This window comes from Mastigoproctus giganteus, chromosome 6, assembly GCF_048544385.1.
Source record: "Mastigoproctus giganteus isolate SK-2022 chromosome 6, ASM4854438v1, whole genome shotgun sequence".
NCBI lineage: Eukaryota > Metazoa > Arthropoda > Arachnida > Uropygi > Thelyphonidae > Mastigoproctus > Mastigoproctus giganteus.
In genome coordinates, this window is record NC_143580.1 from 171433730 (window position 1) to 171453203 (window position 19474).

The window sequence follows — 19474 nt, forward strand, 5'->3', positions numbered from 1 at the left end:
TTCACAAAGGACGATCAAAGGCTGACACAAGTAATTATAGACCTGTGAGCTTAACTTCTGTTCCAGGAAAATTAATGGAGGCACTGGTTAAAGAAGCACTGCAGGATCATTTAGACAAGACTTCAGTTATAGCTCAGACACAGCATGGTTTTGTTAAGGGGAAGTCTTGCCTGACCAACTTGATTGGATACTATGATGCAGTCACAAAAGAACTGGATGCAGGGAATAACTTTGATATTATATACTTGGATCTTAGAAAGGCTTTTGATACTGTTGCACATGGAAGACTGCTACACAAATTGGAGCAGTGTGACATTGGAGGCAAATTGCTGCTATGGATAAAGGGGTGGTTGAGGGGGAGAAGACAGAGAGTGGTAATCAATGGACACTGCTCATCGTGGACTAATGTTATTAGTGGAGTCCCTCAGGGCTCAGTGTTGGGTCCATTATTGTTTTCTGTATTTATAAATGATATTGATGATGGTATATCAAGCTTAATGTCCAAGTTTGCAGATGATACAAAGGTTGGCAGGGTTGTCAAGGACACTACTGACACTGTGCTGCTGCAACAGGATCTGGAAAGGTTGAGCAGATAGGCTGAGAGGTGGCAAATGAAGTTTAACATTGACAAATGTAAAGTACTACACATGGGAAACAGCAACCCGAGAGCAACGTATCAACTCTGTGGTACTACACTGACAGTGGTAGAGAATGAAAGGGACTTGGGGGTGGTTGTGCAGGCAGATATGAAGTTCTCTGAGCAGTGCAGACGGGCTGCAAGAGTAGCTCATGGAGTATTGTCAATGATATGCAGGAATTTTTCCAGCAGGGATAAGGAGGTGATTATTCCCTTGTATAAGGCAATGGTCAGGCCACACCTAGAGTACTATACAGGTCTGGAGGCCTCATTTCAAGAAGGATGTAGAGCTGCTGGAACGAGTACAGAGAAGGGCAACAAGATTAGTGAATGGAACAAAGGGGTGCTCTTACAAAGAAAGGCTTAAGTTTTGCAAATTACAGTGTCTGGAGACTAGGCACCAGCGAGGTGATCTGATAGAGGTGTATAAAGCCTTGAATGGTTTAAGCATGCTCAATGCTGATGGGATTCTTCCTCTAGCTCAGAATAATCACCTGAGAGGGCATAAATTCAAATTGAGGAAAGACAGATGTAGGATAGACGTGTGGAAATTTGCGTTTAGCCAGCGGGTGGTTGGTTGGTGGAACAGACGTCCATCCCTTGTCGTGGAGGTCGATAGCCTAAATTAGTTTAAGGCTCAGCTGGACAGGTATTTTGAACGAACAGAGGGGTGAAGTGGAAGTGGTTTTTTTTTTTTTTTTTTGGCTGATGCTGCATAAGCTTGCTTTCTTACATCAAATGCCTCTACTAATGCTAAAGAAATGGAAGTTGAAGTTTAACATTGGTAAATGCATGGTACTGCATATGGGTAGCAGTAATACCATATTAATGTACTAAGTATGTGGTACTACATTCACTGCAGTAGAAAACGAAAAAGACCTGGGAGGGGTAATTGTGTAATCAAATATGAAGTTCTCTGAGCCAAACTCCATGAGCTGTCCTGGCAGACAAGCTACCAGGACAGCTCATGGAGTTTTGTCTATGATATACAAGACTTTGGCAGTGATTATCCCATTATATAAGGCAATGGTTAGGCCACATCTTGAGTTCTGCCTCATTTTAGGAAGGATGAAGATCTGCTGGAAAGGGAATGCGAAAGGTGAAGGAAATGAAAGGGTTGTCCTACCAAGACAGGTTTCAGTTCTGCAAATTTCAGCATCTAAAGACAGACTAGGCACCTGTAAGGTAATGTGATCAAGGTTTTTAAGGGTTTGAATCAGGTTTGAGCAAGCTCAATGCTGATGGCATTCTTTCTCTCACTCAGACTGCACACAAGGGGGCATAAATTCAAATTGAGGAAGGATAATTACAGGATAGTTGAGGAGGTTTTTGGTTGACTGTTGGAACAAACATCCATCTGTTGTTGTCAAAGTGGGCAGTGTGAATAAATTCAACAAAGAACTATACAATTATATGAAGGTGTGAACAAGTGATGTGGGAGGGGTTTTTTTTTGGCTAATGCTTTATAAGCTTGCTTTCTAACATCATTGAATCACCTTACATCATCAACATAAATCCCTAAACATAAATCCATAAACATCTTGAATGAGTGACCAACACACAGGTTCTGGTCAATATCTGAAAAGTTTACCCATTATAAACATTATAAGCCTCCCATTATAAGACATTCTGATTTACTTGCCACTCTAATTGCCTGGATGGATAGTTGTTCCATATACTCATCACAGTTGCTAGGCCTATAACACCTTCCTACTTTCAGTTTTGTTTTTCAGTGCTTATGTCCCACCAAACTGATTTAACATTGCACTGGCAACCCACGTTAACTGAATGCACAACCTTAGATTTTTTGTGTTTTTTAGCTAAGGGCATAATTCACTCTCCTGTCCTTTCTGTACTCATTATACTCTCCATATTCAAATTCTGCATACTATGGCTGAATGGCACATTATCTCTAATATTCTCCGCAATGTCCGCATTTGATGACTTGACCAGCACTTCAAATTCATCAAATTTATTTACTATGCTCCTAACATTATTGTACCTACAATTATACATGCACCTAGGACATTATTACCTCATGCATTCCTAACTACTAGAGGCCAGTAATTTTTATATGTACAGGCAACCCCCCATATAACATGGTACTTCTACAACATGATTTTGCTCTAACACGATTGATAAATTGCGGCAATCCTTGCACAACACGGTACTTATATAACACCAGGTTAGAGAATTGTGGGAAACCTTGCATAATATGGTATTTTTGAGCCTTTGTGCTGGGAAAACTGTGCTATTATGTTAGATGTAATTTTTCAATGTTTCCATTCCTTTTTGTGAATCCCCACTGTTGACTCGCTATTCATTATCGCCTTTGTGATATTTTTCTAAAGCACATTTCTTGGAGGTTTCTACCATAAAACAATAAAAACAATTTGCTGTTCCCAGTTTATTGGTTTTCCTGTTAGTGCAATCAGGAAAAATATAATAAAATGAATCCCAATAGCTGGAATTCTGTGTATTTTCATGTTACTATGGTGAAATGTGTTTCCCTTCCATGAAATATTCAATCATATAAAAAATATAAATAAATTTTCAAAAACTCATTACTCCATATCTCACTTGCGCGTAACCTGTTTGTTGGAACTTGTGCATGCTGTGTTCTTTGTTATTGATTGCTTATCATTTTTACTGTTTTTAATTTTACAACCAAAAGAAGAAGGAAAAAAAAAAAAAAAAAAAAGGTCAGTTAACAGAAATATCAATTAGTTAGTATGTACATATTACAGTACGTATTAATTGTATTAATTAAGCTGTGTATGCAAGCATAAATTATTTTTATTTTGCTAACTGGAAAATATTCTTCTGATTTTCACATATCATTTAACTTTGTCAATTGGTAAGGTAATAAAGTTAAATTTGTGCTTGATTTGATTACAGTGAACCAGTCGTAAAGCGGGGTTCCACTGTATTAGGAGATTCCTGGGTTAAGTTCTGTGCTATTGAACTTGTGCTTGTTTGAGACCATAAAAAAATTGACTTCGAAGCATGCAGTTCGTGACTTTTAAGGTTTTTGTAAAGTTACTTTGGTTTTTATTTGATCGTTTATAAATTTTTCCGGGTATGCATTACTAAACTTTGTTCTTAAGAACTGTATTGGAATAATTTATTTGTTGTGAATTAAATTCTAGCCCTAAATTATGTCTAAGGAAAGCAAAAAAGCACTGCTCAAAAGAAACTATTTCTTTAGAATCAAAGATACAAATTTTGGATCATCTTAAAAAGAGGAAAAGGTATCATATGTTGCAAAAAGTTTAAATTTAAATGAAGCAACAATCCGGACCATAAAGAAAAATTAACAGAAAATTAGAACTGCTGTTGCTGCAGGATCTTTAATTTCTGCAAATATGGTAGCTCGTCCGAGCAACACAAAAATGAGAAAATGGAAAAAGCGCTCAGTATTTGGATTGACAATAGCAGTAAAAAATGGATCCCATTAAACGGAAATGTAATTAAACAAAATGCACTAAAAATTTATAACCATTTAAAAGAAATTGGAGAACTTTCTGTTAACCCAGAGTTTGTTGCCAGTAAAGATTGATTTGAGCGATTTAAAAACAGCTCATTACATAACATAAGAATTCAAGGGGAAAGTGCATTGGCTGATAATGAAGCTGCCAAGAAATATGCAGAGGAATTTCAAAAAATTATTGAAGAGCACAGATACACACACCACATCAAGTTTTCAATGCCGATGAGACAGGTCTTTGGTGGAAAAAAATCCCAACAGAATGTTTATTTCAAAAAAAGAGAGAAAGCTGTACCAGGTTTTAAGGCATCAAAAGATCAGGTGATTACACGATAAAACCTATGCTAGTTTATAGATCCTTTAATCCTCGTGTAATGATGGCCCCGGGTGCCAAGTCTGTGACGGAGCAATTTCTGTGTTTCAAAAAGCTTTATATCCAAAGAGCCTTTGAATAGATTATATTTCGTTCCAACTACCATTTTCTCATCATCATCATGAACTTGGTCCGGCTTAGGTCTTTTAAGACCTGTTCCGTTGTAGCTCTTGGAGGTGGTCTTGATCTTGCCATCTTTGTCTTGGTCGACCAACATCTCTCTTGCCTGTAGGTTTATAATTAAAGGCTAATTTTGGGATCCGGTCTGGGTTCATTCTTTCTATGTGGCTGAACCATTTTTCCTGATACCGTTTTATGTCATTTACTATGTTATCTACTTTTAATTTCTCGCGGATATCTAAATTTCTTTGGTGATCTAGTCCGTAAAGCCTAATAATGGTCATAACAATCTCATTTGTGCTGCTTCTAGTTTGTGTGCATCTTTCTTATTTATGACCCAAGTCTCACAGCTGTAGAAGAGGGCTGGTTTTGAAGTGATGTTGTGCAGTCGTAATTTTGTTTCAGTTGTCATTTGTTTTCCGAAGTGGCGTTTAATCGTTCCATTCATTTTATTATATTTTTGTAGTTTAGTGTGGATGTCTTTCCCTTCATTTGATATTAAATTTCTCAAACAGGTGAAGTCCGATATTTGTTCTATTATTTTATCATCAATAACAATTTTGACTCTTTGTATGTTTTTTTCACATAATCCCATTGATTTTGTTTTTGAGGTGGAGATTTTCATCTCGTACTTTTTACATATTTTATTAAGTTAATTTGCTGCTATCTGTAGTTCATCTTCGGATTTTGCAATTATTACTTGATCATCAGCATATAATATTTAACCCCGGGGGCTCACATCTGGTGAGTATGGGCTTGGCACACCCAGGGTCCTGAGCTGGATATCATCATTCTTCTCTTTCCTGGTGATTCCCTTCTACTTTTAACTCTCTCTCTCTCTCTCTCTCTCTCTCTCTCTCTCTCTCTCTCTCTCTCTCTCTCTCTTTTTTTTTTTTCCTGGTGCAGCATAAGCCTCAGGCTTCCTTGCATCATATGGATATTAATAATAATAATAATAATATAGTTTGGATTTTATTTCTGTTGTTCAACTGTATTCACTTGTTAATTGTTTGTTTCCATTCTTAAAGAATTTTATTGATGTAGATATTAAATAAATTTGGTGATAGTCCACATCCTTGTTTGACTCCTTTACTGGTGTTAATTGGGTCTGATAGTTGGCCTTTAGAATATTTTATACAGACTTTTGAGCTTTTATATAGGCTTTGGATCGCTTTCCGGAGTTGGGTTGGGATATTTTCTTCATGTAGAATCTGCCAAAGTTTTTCCCGGTTTACATTGTCATATGCTTTTTCGTAATCAATAAACAGCAGAAATGTTGGTAGATTGAATTCTCTTCTTTTCTCCAAAATTTGTTGTTGTGAAAAAATGGCATCTATTGTGTTTCTCCCTTTTCTGAATCCACATTGTTCTTCTTCTAAGAATTGTTCAAAAATTGTGAATAGTGGAAATACGAGAAAAAAATCCAGAAATACAAAATAGAAAAGAAAGTCTAGTTCCCAGAAGCACGAAAGCAATTACATCTACAGATGCTCAGACGTACATATGCCGAAGCCTCTAAAAAATTTCATTCAGTATCAATCCAAACTGATACTTCAATTCCACCAAACATCTCCATTTCTGAATGGGCTCGATCCTTGCTCTCTTCTGTACCCGACTCATTAAAGCAACATATTTCAAGCAGGGCTAACAACACACCAGTCACCATACCACCAGGCACCTCCGTAGCCAGGTGGGCAGGAACAGCATTGTGTAGCACACGCTTCTTGATTAGACCGGGCCCATAACTACCAAATATGGAAGATGTGGAAAGGTCAGGGAATGACCACCGTATATCCCAGGAGCAATATGGCCTTAGTTGCTAATGCTCCTAAAAACCAAATAACAAACAAACCATACCATACCACCAGCTGCCCGTGCAGCTCCTGTAAGACCCATTCAGACAGAGAAGCCAGATTCCATTAGCAAACAGCCATTTGATTCCATCCTTATGGATACCAATGAAATCCCCAGTCAAGATGAAACAGAAACCATTCTGGAGATCCGTCCAGAGGATGAAATAGACATGAGACCAAATTTTCCAAAGAGAGAAAAAATTAAAAGTGACCGTGTCAAACCGACTTTTAAAAAACAAACAGACTCAGCTCCTTCATCAAAATCTAAACAATGAACACCACAGTCCAATGGAATTGCAGAGGCTTTTGTAGCAATATTGATGACATCTATGAAATAATTAAACATCATAATCCAGTTGGCATCTGTTTACAGGAAACATATTTAACTCCAAAGGTATCTCTCTCGATCAAAAATTATACTCTTTTCAGAAAAGATAGACTGGTTACAAACAAAGCTCGCGTAGAGTTGCTATTCTCATAGATTCACGAGTCCCTTGCAGACGTATTCCTTTACAAACTTCTATTGAACCTGTTGCTATGCGAATAGCAATTGGAGTCACTATAGCACTCGTTTCTATCTATCTGCTACCCAGTCAGCCTTGTGCTATTCATGAACTTGAAGATTTAATTCTGCCGTTGCCAACCCCTTTCTGTTTAATGGGCAACTTCAGTGGACACCATCTATTGTGGGGCTCTCTGAATGCAGATGGACGAGGACAACTTATTGAAATGTTCATTGACAGGCAGAATTTAACTATCCTAAATATTGGTTCACCAACTTACATCCATCTCCCAACAGGAACAGTCTCCTCAATAGATCTATCTATCTGCTCTCTGATCCTCTTTCCTTGTATTAAGTGGACAGCTCTTGATGATCCACTCAACAGCGACCACTATCCACTAATCCAGTGGTTTTCGACCTTTTTTAATAATGGCACCCCTAAATAATTTATTTTCTATATAATTTATTTATTAAATTATCCTTTATAATTTATTTATTAAATAATATTAAAAAAATATATGTTATATGATAGTTATTACAATAATATAATTGTAAAAATTACATTTCAAAGTACAAATTATATATATATAGTATATAATAATTTTATTCTTTATATAGAGGTACTAGTAAACATAAATTATAGATCACCAGAAAATTAAAAAGATACTGTACACCGTTTTATAATGAATTAAACTTATCAATTAAAAAAATAATAAGTTTAAGTAACTTAAACCCAAATTACGTGGCACCTTAGGGTGCCATGGCACCCTGGTTGAAAACCACTGCACTAATTTGTAAAATTCAAACTTCGCACTCTGTAACTTCAGAAAACCACATGAAATGGAAATTTTCCAAGGCTGATTGGGCAAAGTACCTTATCACGAATCCTTTGATAATTAGATCATTGAATCTCGTCCAATTGACATAATCACCAACCAGGAGCCCACATCTGGTGAGTATGGGCTTGGCACACCAAGGGTCCTGAGTTGGATATCACCATTCTTCTCTTTTCTGGTGATTCCCTTCTACTTCTCTCTCTCTCAGGGTAACTCGGGATTTTTTTTTTTTTTTTTTTTGGCTGGTGCAGCATAAGCCTCAGGTTCTCTTGCACCATGTAGCTAATAATAATAATAATAATAATAATAATAATATTACTAAACAAATCCTAGCAGCTGTGTCTATTGCCATCCCACAGTCACGGTCAAGCTCCCATAGATCCATAAATTATTGGTGGAATGAGGATTGTAATAGTGCCAAAAAAGAAAAAACCGAGCCTGGAATATATTCCACAAACATCCTACTACCAATAATCTCATAAATTTTAAGAAACTCAGAGCCAAGGCTCATCATATCTCTTTTTGCTTTCTTCCTGATATGATGAGCCTTGGCTCTGAGTTTCTTAAAATTTATGAGATTATTGGTAGTAGGATGTTTGTGGAATATATTCCAGGCTCGGTTTTTGTCCAATTTGCAAATTCAATTAACAAAAATACAGATTCTAGAATAATATGGAGAAAAATAAAACAACTAAATGGCAAATTTCCTCCCTAATTTTCAACTGGAATGGACAGGATCTGTGTATGCCTGCAGAAATTGCAAATGCCTTAGGATCAGTATTCTCACAGTTGTTGCATCGACTGCATATGACCAGTCATTTCAGAAGATTAAAGCTTCAGCTGAAAAATCTCGATTGAACTTCAAAACCAAATCTTGTCTATCATACAATCAGCTGCTTACTATGCTTGAACTTCAAGAAGCTATATATATACTGCAAAGAACAGTGCTGCTGGTCCGGACGGAGTGTATTATATAATGCTTAAACACTTAGATAACAAATCATTATCCTTGCTGCTAACTTTCTACAATCGTATTTTCTCTGAACATTCATTCCCCACATGCTGGCATCACTCCTATGTACTGGCAATTCCCAAACTAGGGAAAGATCACTCTATCCCTCACAACTGTAGACCTATTTCTCTTACCAGCTGTTGAGTAAAACCCTGAAAAAAAACGATACACCGCCAACTGACTTGGTATCTTGACTCCAAATAGCTACTCTCGGATAATCAATTTGTTTTCAGAAAAAATCAATCATCCCTGGATCTCGTGGTCAAAGTTGAAACGAACATCAGAAATGCATTTATCCGAAATGAGCATCTTGTTATGATATGCCTTGACATAGAGAAGGCCTTTGACACCACTTGGCATTTTGGCATCCTGAAAGATCTTCATTCCCTTGACCTGAGAGGCCACTTACCATATTTCATACAAAACTTCCTTCAGCATAGAACTTTTAAAGTCTGCTATCGGCAAGTCCTCTCGTAAATCTGTATACAAGGGGAAGGAGTCCCACAAGGCTCAGTTCTCAGTTCTACTTTATTTGAAATAAGAATAAATAATATAACCAAATGTATATACCCAAACCTGTAAATTCATATCTCTATGCCGATGACCTGACTGTTTCCTGCAGTTCACAGAATATGAACTTTGTCAAAAGGCAACTACAAATTTCACTTAACAATTGAGCTATGGATGACAGAATGGGTACTGACTATCATATCAGAAATCTAGTGCCATTCATTTTTGTAACAAGTGAAAGATGCATCCTGACCAAGAGCTACACTTAACGAATTATCCTATATCAGTCATGAAAAGTATTCGTCTTCTTGGTCTGATTTTTGATAGTAAGCTTAATTTCTTAGAACATGTCAAATATTTGCGGACTACTTGCCAGAAGAAAATGAATATACTCAGAGTTCTTTCTTTGACAACATAGGGTGCAGACTGCTATACCCTGCTTCAATTGTATAGAATTCTAATTAGGTCTCGTCTTGATTATAGTGCCCCAGCGTATGACTCTGCCAGGGAGAGCATGCTAACACACCTAGCTCCTTTTCAACATTCTGCCCTCAGGATTGCTACAGGCGCATATAGAACATTGCCAGTACAAAGCCTTTATATTGAAGCCCATGAAGTTCCACTCTGTCTCAGAAGAAAGGTGTTACTTCTGAATTATGCAGCTAAAATTTGAATCATTCCTACCCATCCAATTTGGCCTATACTTAGTGATCCACAGTTTAAAATGTTCTATAGAAATAAACCCACTGCAGTTCAGCCTACTGGTATCAGATTATAGGCACTATCAGAAACTTGGAATGTACACCTTGAAAAAGTCCTCCAAGATCCAACCTGTTCAGTCGTCCCATGGTCCTATATTAAACCATCGTGCAACAATTACTTCCTAAACTGGGGAAAACATTCCCTTGCAAATATCAATATACAACAACTCAATACTGCTCACACAGAGAATTATCCTCTTTTAAAAAATATATATACTGATGGATCAAAATCTGATAGTGGAGTAGGTGCCACAGCAGTTTTCCCTTTTAACACCATCTTTATCACTTCCCACCGAATGCAGCAGTTATACAGCTGCGTTATTTGCCATCAAGCTTGCCCTAGAAAATATTCTCCATCTGTCCATCAAAAAGAGTATAATATATACGGACTCGCAGAGTACACTTATAGCCTTAGAAAACATCTCCTCACCAACGAATCCTTTAATAAAAACTATGAGAAGTATGCTGATACATATTCAGGAATGCCAGCTCATTAGCATTAGCATTACTAGAGGCATTTGATGCAAGAAAGCAAGCTTATGCAGCATCAGCCAAAAAAAAAAAAAAAACCCACTTCCACCTCACCCCTCTGTTCGTTCAAAATACCTGTCCAGCTGAGCCTTAAACTTATTTAGGCTATCAACCTCCACGACAAGGGATGGAAGTCTGTTCCACCAACCAACCAACCAACCACTCGCTGGCTAAAGGCAAATTTCCGCACGTCTATCCTACATCTGTCTTTCCTCAATTTGAATTTATGCCCTCTCAGGTGATTATTCTGAGTTAGAGGAAGAATCCCATCAGCATTGAGCATGCTCAAACCATTCAAGGCTTTATACACCTCTATCAGATCACCTCGCTGGTGCCTAGTCTCCAGACACTGTAATTTGCAAAACTTAAGCCTTTCTTCGTAAGAGCACCCCTTTGTTCCATTCACTAATCTTGTTGCCCTTCTCTGTACTCGTTCCAGCAGCTCTACATCCTTCTTGAAATGAGGCCTCCAGACCTGTATACAGTACTCTAGGTGTGGCCTGACCATTGCCTTATACAAGGGAATAATCACCTCCTTATCCCTGCTGGAAAAATTCCTGTATATCATTGACAATACTCCATGAGCTACTCTTGCAGCCCATCTGCACTGCTCAGAGAACTTCATATCTGCCTGCACAACCACCCCCAAGTCCCTTTCATTCTTTACCACTGTCAGTGTAGTACCACAGAGTTGATACGTTGCTCAATGTAGTACCACAGAGTTGATATGTTGCTCTGGGGTTGCTGTTTCCCATGTGTAGTACTTTACATTTGTCAATGTTAAACTTCATTTGCCACCTCTCAGCCCATCTGCTCAACCTTTCCAGATCCTGTTGCAGCAGCATAGTGTCAGTAGTGTCCTTGACAACCCTGCCAACCTTTGTATCGTCTGCAAACTTGGACATTAAGCTTGATATACCATCATCAATATCATTTATAAATACAGAAAACAATAATGGACCCAACACTGAGCCCTGAGGGACTCCACTAATAACATTAGTCCACGATGAGCAGTGTCCATTGATTACCACTCTCTGTCTTCTCCCCCTCAACCACCCCTTTATCCAGAGCAGCAATTTGCCTCCAATGTCACACTGCTCCAATTTGTGTAGCAGTCTTCCATGTGCAACAGTATCAAAAGCCTTTCTAAGATCCAAGTATATAATATCAAAGCTATTCCCTGCATCCAGTTCTTTTGTGACTGCATCATAGTATCCAATCAAATTGGTCAGGCAAGACTTCCCCTTAACAAAACCATGCTGTGTCTGAGCTATAACTGAAGTCTTGTCTAAATGATCCTGCAGTGCTTCTTTAACCAGTGCCTCCATTAATTTTCCTGGAACAGAAGTTAAGCTCACAGGTCTATAATTACTAATAGTCATCTTTTGCTGGATCCCAGGTCAAACTGGGAAATCTGGAAATGAATGTGCAGACTATGCCGCCAAACGTCCATCTAATTTAGATTCATCATGTTTTCTTGTTCCATATGTTGACTACAAATCTAATATACGAAGAATATGTAAGAAACAATGTACACTTATATGACAAACTAAAACAGATAATAAGTTCTTTCAAATAAAACCAGATCCACAGTTATGGGCCTCTAGCTTCCGGGAAAACAGAAAGGAAGAAGTAATCCTAGCCAGAGCAAGAATTGGTCACAGTCACACTACTCACCTATTTCTCCTCACAGGCAATGATCCTCCACAGTGTACACACTGCAATTCTCAACTCACAATGAAGCACATTCTTGTTGACTGCACCTTGTACTCGCATGCCTGGCAACTCTCATTCAGTTTTCTATATAATCTTAAAGAATCTTTGAAGCTCTGTGATATAATAGGTAATGATGCCAACCCCACAGAATTTTTCTCCTTTCTAAAACGGATAAACTTATATGATCGTATCTGACTGTTCACAAAACAGTCATCATAGTATCTTCCACATCACTGATAGGCGCGATATGGCCTGAGTAGCCCTTGTGCCAAAAATAATAATAACAATAACAATTGTGTAATGAAAGGTGCAAATAAAAATGCATTACTGGTATATTGGAAAGCAAATAAAAAAGCTTGGGTAATTACTGATTTGTTTAAAGAATGGTTTCTAAATTTTGTGCCAGCTGTGGAAAAGTATTTAAAGTGGAAAGATCTAGATTTCAAAGTTTTATTACTATTGGATAACATGCCAGGCCATCCAAAAGGTTTAAGTCATCCAAATACCACCTAATACAACTTCTTTAATTCAGCCATTAGATCAAGGCATCATATCTACTTTTAAAACTTATTACATCAGAAAATCATTATAATGGGTTTTGGATAAAATTTATTCCAAATCTATTGAAGTGATGGAGGCATTGAAACATTTTTCAATTGTGGATTCTATTGGAATCATAGCTTTGTTGCTCAAAGAATTAAAATCACCAACATCAAATGAGTGTTGGAAAAATGTATGGCCAGGAAATAAGGTCGAACTTGCAAAAAACGAAATCAATGCGATTGTTGAACTTGCTAAGTCGGTAGGAGAGGAAAGTTTTGATGATATGACTACTGAAGATGTTCACAAATTATTGGTACAAAATGAGGCTGGCAAAGTGGATTTGGTGGAAATGGCATCGGAGGTAAACCAAACCAAACCAAACCAAATCAATTCAGAGGATGACAGCATAGTTAAATTCTGAAATTCCAAATTTTACACTAAAAAGCATATGGGAAGGCATAAACTTAGCTGAGCAATTAGAATCTTATTTTTTGAATGCAGATCCTTCTACTGAAAGGAGCACAAAATTCAAAAGGGAGCTTCAAAAATGTTTAGTTCCATACCAAGAAATTTACAAAGATCTATCAAGCAAAAGCAAACAAACAGATTACTGATTTTTTAATGAGAGCAGAAGGTACACGAAATCTAGATGCTGCAGAAGAAAGTTCATGTAAATAAATAAGAAAGTAAATGTTCTTGTTTGATTGTGCTTAGCAGCGATGAAGAGGAAGAAAATTAAATGACCGTACATTATCTGACATATCTAACATGTTTGTAAGGCAAGATGTTTGTTCTGTTATTACTATTTAAGTTATTATAAAAATAAAGTTAAAATATTAAGTTATTACTATCATAAAAATTAAGTTTCCGATAGTTATAAAAAAAATGTTAGCTGATCAGTTCAGCTTAATAAGAATGTTTGTGAACGTTAAAAAGTTGAAAGTTATTTATTTACTACTATTTCAGCAGTTCCATAGCTTGCTGCAGAGTGTGTGGCATCCACTATAACACTGATATCGATCAGTTAGGTAAAGAGCTAGATTTCTTACTGAATTATATTCACTTTTATTCACAATTGTCAAAAAAATCTGCACATCTAGCCACCTTTTGGAATTGGTCTGCTACATTAGTAGCTAATGTGCCAGACCGTATTAATCTAATAAAAAATTTAATAATTCCATTCATCTTATATTGTCTATATGGGATGAATTAAGTTATTATATCAATATGTATATAAGCAAAACTAGCAGCTGTTGTAGCAAAGGGCCTTACATCATTAAACAGTGATGACTGGTATAAATACACCTGAAATGCAATTGCATAATCCATTTGATTTCACACTAAATTAGACAAATAATACCCACCTAATTATAGTGTTTTACTTGTATAATGGATAATTCAATTGCAATAGCAAAATTATTAATTCTTGAGAGGATTATCAATGGTCATTTACTTTTAGGCACACACATGATGGGCCATATATCTGTTTAATGAAAATAGATGCAATTACCAAGAAGAAGTAAATTACTGAAAACAGTTTGAAAAATTAATTTAAATGTCATAAATAACATATCCAAATAAGGTAATATTGGCATAAAATTTACTTCAGGATTTAAATTACACAAATTATTTCTTGGTAAACTGATTTATGGTCTATCCTGTTTATACAGGATGTTTAATAGGATGCGGGCTATACTTTTCAAAATTAATTCAGGACCTGAAAGCATTGAAGAAGTTAAAAAATAATAATAATAATAATAATCACTGGTAAAAAATAAATAAAATAACAAATAAGAATAAGCAGACACATACTTAGTAAAATTTTTATTCATACTAAATACAAGTTTCTTATTTTTATTATTTTTTACCATTAGACTCCAGTAACCATTTTTTTTATTTTTTAATTCAGCCATTGCTCTGTAAATATTCAGAATTGGTTTATATGAGCTCTTGAATCAATTCTGAAAGTATAGCCCACATGTTATGAAACTCTATGTATGTGTGTGTGTGTGTCCTGCTTTGTGCAATTCTTAGCAAATTTTATATACAGAATCTCACTGTTTTGCTTATAGTGTTTAATCCTGTGATTTAGTACTTAGCATTTTCTTACATTGGAAATGAAGCTTAAATCTTTTATATAATTTCTTCATTAGTTTTTGCTTATTTTCTGTCAGATGCATATTTCTCCCAAACCATGGAGCATTTTTTGTGAACTACGTTATAACATCTGGCTTCATCGGTTCAGCTTTAGAAATTATACGTTTCCCTGAACTTTTTATGTATGCATTTTACGTTTGCTTTTCTCGATCTGAAGCAGAACAGGCAGGTCTTAGAAAGGTACGTTACATTAATAACATATTTTAGTATATAAAATTGATCTATTTTAAAAATTACAAATCAAAATTTAGATATTTTTTATATATCGGATAAATATCAAATGATATTTATTAATAGACAATAAAACTGTTTAAATTTAGTCTTTTTTTTTGTCACATTTGGGGGATGGTTGATTTTTATCAGCATGGCCCACACTTGTAAGTAAAAGGAATTTTTTTTATAGAGATGGAAGGCATTTGAACAAAGATGATGCATAGGTTTTTGCCAGTATCATTTGGGATACCTTAACAGTTCAGGCAAAATGCTAGTAATAGTAATAGCCATATAGTGCAGGGATGCCACAGGCATTTGCTGCACTGGCCGAAAAAAAAAAAAAAAAAAAAAAAAGAGTAAATAAGAAAATACCAATTATTTTCTTCGCTCCTCCTCACATAGGTAACTCCAGTTGACCATTGAATTTATTCAAACTGTTGCCTTACTACCTGTGAAGGCAACCTGTTCCAGCAATCAATGACTCACTGGCTAAAAGAAAAATTCCTACAATCTAGTCTAAACCTGCGCTCCTATAATTTGAATTTATGCCCCCAAGTTCCGAAATTCTCTATAACACTGAAAATTCCACCTTCATTAGTTTTACTAACCCCTCTCAGAGCCTTATAAACCTCAATCAGGTTACTTCTAAGATGCCAGGTGATTTATATCTTGTCAGTTACTAAGCTATTGATCATTGCAACCATAAACAATTGTGCCTGCCTCGCAACCCAAAGGTCGCGGGTTCGATTCCCGCCTTGGGCTTGGATCAATGTACTGCAAAAACCTTGGGAAGTGCATTATGGCCACAGAAGCCTATGTGCCAACAACTACCAAAAAAAAAAAAACTACCATAAACAATTGACCTTAGCTGTTGACCATTGCAACCATAAGTTCACCTTAAGTTGCAAATCATTGTTTATAGATCCCCCCCGCGCAATGCAATTGATCCGTCGGGGTCCATATAGACCACTTTGATAATACCTGCTTTAGGATAACCAAGGTGCCACCGAACCTGTAAATATAAAGGGAAAGAGATTAAATTAGCCAAAGAATATTCCACAATAGTGTCTTTCAGGGGAGAAAATAGCATAGGAAGAAATTCTGTAGAGAATTAATTTACTAGGATTGTCTGATAATAATGATAAATTTCACTGGTATACCTTTGAAAAAAAAAAAAAAAACTGGTTTTTTAACTGTAGTGCAATTTTAAGTGCTGGTTCCCAATTTGTAATTGATTTTTCTATAGCATGTTAATTTTTACAAAATGAAAAATGTACTACTGATAGTAAAATATGTATTTTGAAAAGTCAGCAGACAGTTTTCAGTACAGTATTATTTTAAAAAATGTTATGTGCACAGGTATTCAGTCATCTCAATACTTTATTACATGGTTGAACACAGCCCTTTTTTTTTTTTTTGCTTACATGCAGATGAATTGCTATTTTTAAATGTGCTCATTGCATGACTCCTTTTTTAAATGCTGTGAATAGAACAATAAAAAAAAAAAGGTAAACTGCTGCAGTTTACCTTTTTTAAACTTTTACCAGTTAATGGCTGCCATTATCAACCCACTGTAGGATGGAAGCCTTCTCAACAATTCATGCTGAGGGAAATGGACCATAATTTGCTGGTCCAGTGCGGGTTGGCAGATCGACCGTATTTAACAGTCAGGGGGCTCAAACCCTGGTCTATTCAAAGAGCGTGTACTACTGCACTCCCGCTCCTGACACTCGGCTACGGAGGCTATTATGTTGTCATATCTTAGGATTTTTGTGATATCTGTCAGGCTTCCTGTTTGCGACATCCTCAGTTAGTAACTGAGGATTCCTCTTTGCCAATAGTAGAATGAGATAATGTTGGTAAACACCATCCATGGTTTCCCATCCTTCTCTTATTTCATTTACTTATTTTCTTTTTTTTCCCATGGTCTTGATATTTTGGTGAAATGTGCGCTTTGCTCACTGCACCAAGATTCTGTGGAAAGTATTTGAGAGATTACTGTGTAGAAAATAAACCTTTGCACTCACATTGGAATCTAGTTTTTTGATACTACTATTTATGACATTGACCATCTCATTGTTCTTGGATTTATAAATTTGTAAAATTTTTTCAGACCTAGATATAAAATTATCATCATGCAGCAGTGTGGAGTTTACTATCACTTATCTCAGGAAATTTTGAGATGTACTAAAAACAGACTGTGTGTGTATGTGTGTCCTTAAACTATATCATTAGTGTCAGTTTTATATGTACCAGTTTCTAGAGCTGTGGGATTGTGATCTGACTTAAAACAAAACAAGTTGTCAACTAATCCAATCCTAAGAGTTATAAAAAAAACATCCAACTGTTGATTCCTTCTAGTTGCTGGGTTAACCAGCCATTTCAGATTGATTTGTGAAAGAAAAGAATCAAGATTTCTTTTTGCATCTGTATGTTTTGGTACTGGCATGTTGAAGTCTATTAACAGGATCGTATCTACAGCTGGATTGAGCTTAATGGTAAGCCAAGCAAAAAGCTCATTTCTCAAATCCCTGGTGTGCTCAGGAGGCAGATATATAAGACAGATTCGCAATTTAACTTCTCATTGATGAAGGTGGCACAGGCGGCTTCAAAATGATCCGAGTTGGAAGGTGTTCCTTTGTAGATTGATATTCATCTTTATACAGAATCATGGTTCCTCAACCCCTTTTTTCAGTTCTTCCAGTGTCTACACATTTATATCCAAGTGTATTAACTAGAATATTTAGTTGTTTGTTATTGCATAACCACATTTCAACAAGGCAACTGAAATCAGTCGGCCATCATCATGCAGGTTTGAAACATGGGAAGTGTGTTGGAAATGTTTTGAATGTTCTGGGAAAAAACACTGCACATTCCCTGCCTCAGAGAGGGGGGGGAGAAGGAGTTGGTTGCTATTGTGATGTTTCAGATGGGCTATTTGATCTGGATATCATCCATCTATCCCTGTAAGGTTTAATCAGCAACCCTTTCGGCTAGTTCTGGAAATTCAGAAGCAACAAGGACTCTTCCCCCTTTGCGCATGTGACAACAAATGAGGCATAAGCAGGAAGCCTTGTTTTTAGTTGTTTAATATGAACTGTTAATCTAAACTCGATTTTACACATGTCTTTGATGTTGTTGGGCAGCGCTGCAGGGCCTAATCTGGAGATAAAGATCTTCTCTGATGTAAGAACAGCTGTAATATTATATTTGTCCAGCCTATTCAAATCTTGGTGGGGTGATTGATGATAGTCAGTACTGGGACCATTGCCATTAGAGAAGCAAGATACTCTGCACTGCCAAACATCCAAACCAGTAGTATGGGCCCCATTCACGGTGTTAGTTTCTGGCAAAGGTGAAAGCAAAGTACAATTGGAACTGGCATCCTGGAGTCTGTGAGGTATTTCTGCTACCTTGTTTTTCTTAGCAGTGATTGGAATAAAGGCAGGTTGAGGGAGATATGATGATGGGATCTAAAGAATTTCTGGATGTGAGAGGCATGGGGCTTTAGAGGAGGAAGAGCTCTGATAGTTGTCCACTGCCTCATCCTGTGTACTAAGAGAGGCTCTTGAACTTGCCAAATTGCTGGTCTGACAATGGCTTTGTATTTTGTGATGGGAGTGTAATCGACATCAAGATGCAGTGAGCGATTCACTTCTTTGCTAATCTTCACACCTGGTTGATCAGAGGATGACTGAGGGGAAGAAGAGGGCTTGTAGCCCTTATTCATCTTACAAGAGATTTTCCAGGATATCACTCTTCTGCACCAGTCGGTTTATACTGTGTAGGATATTTAGATTTTGCTCTATAAGCAAGTTTTCTTTTTTGCAGGGAGTAAATGAATTTATAGATGGAAAGTAGTTGGTCAGAGAAGTTTGCAGAGATCTCAATGCTTATCTGCTTTTAGATAGGTTCCAAGGACTTTCTGAGCATTTCTGTAAGCTTATTTTTAGTAATAGTGACTATGCCTGATGTGTCAATGTGCTGCCTTGTGGGCAGAGTCAGTAATCCATGGCCACAATTTTCTGGGCAGTCATCACAACCTTGGATGTCTTGAATTGAGTTTTCCAATATGAAAGAGTTGTTTTGGTCCGCAACTGTTACTTCAGATAAAGTTTGTTCTGTAGCTTGAATGTCTTCACCCTTGCTTACCAGAACTGTTGATTTTTTTGTCCTGTCCTGTTGTTTTGCACATGAAAGGCAAATAAAATTCTGTTTTTGTT

General features: G+C 36.7%; 1 protein-coding gene across 2 annotated transcripts in view; it reads left to right on the forward strand.

The window, feature by feature from the left end:
* Positions 1-19474, forward strand: part of Tmem63 (transmembrane protein 63) — a 440514-nt gene that overhangs the window by 299138 nt on the left and 121902 nt on the right. For both annotated transcript variants that reach the window (XM_090375486.1, XM_090375485.1), the window contains exon 18: positions 15056-15218. In XM_090375486.1, coding sequence (XP_090231612.1) covers positions 15056-15218 — 163 coding nt within the window. The remainder of the gene's footprint in view (positions 1-15055; positions 15219-19474) is intronic.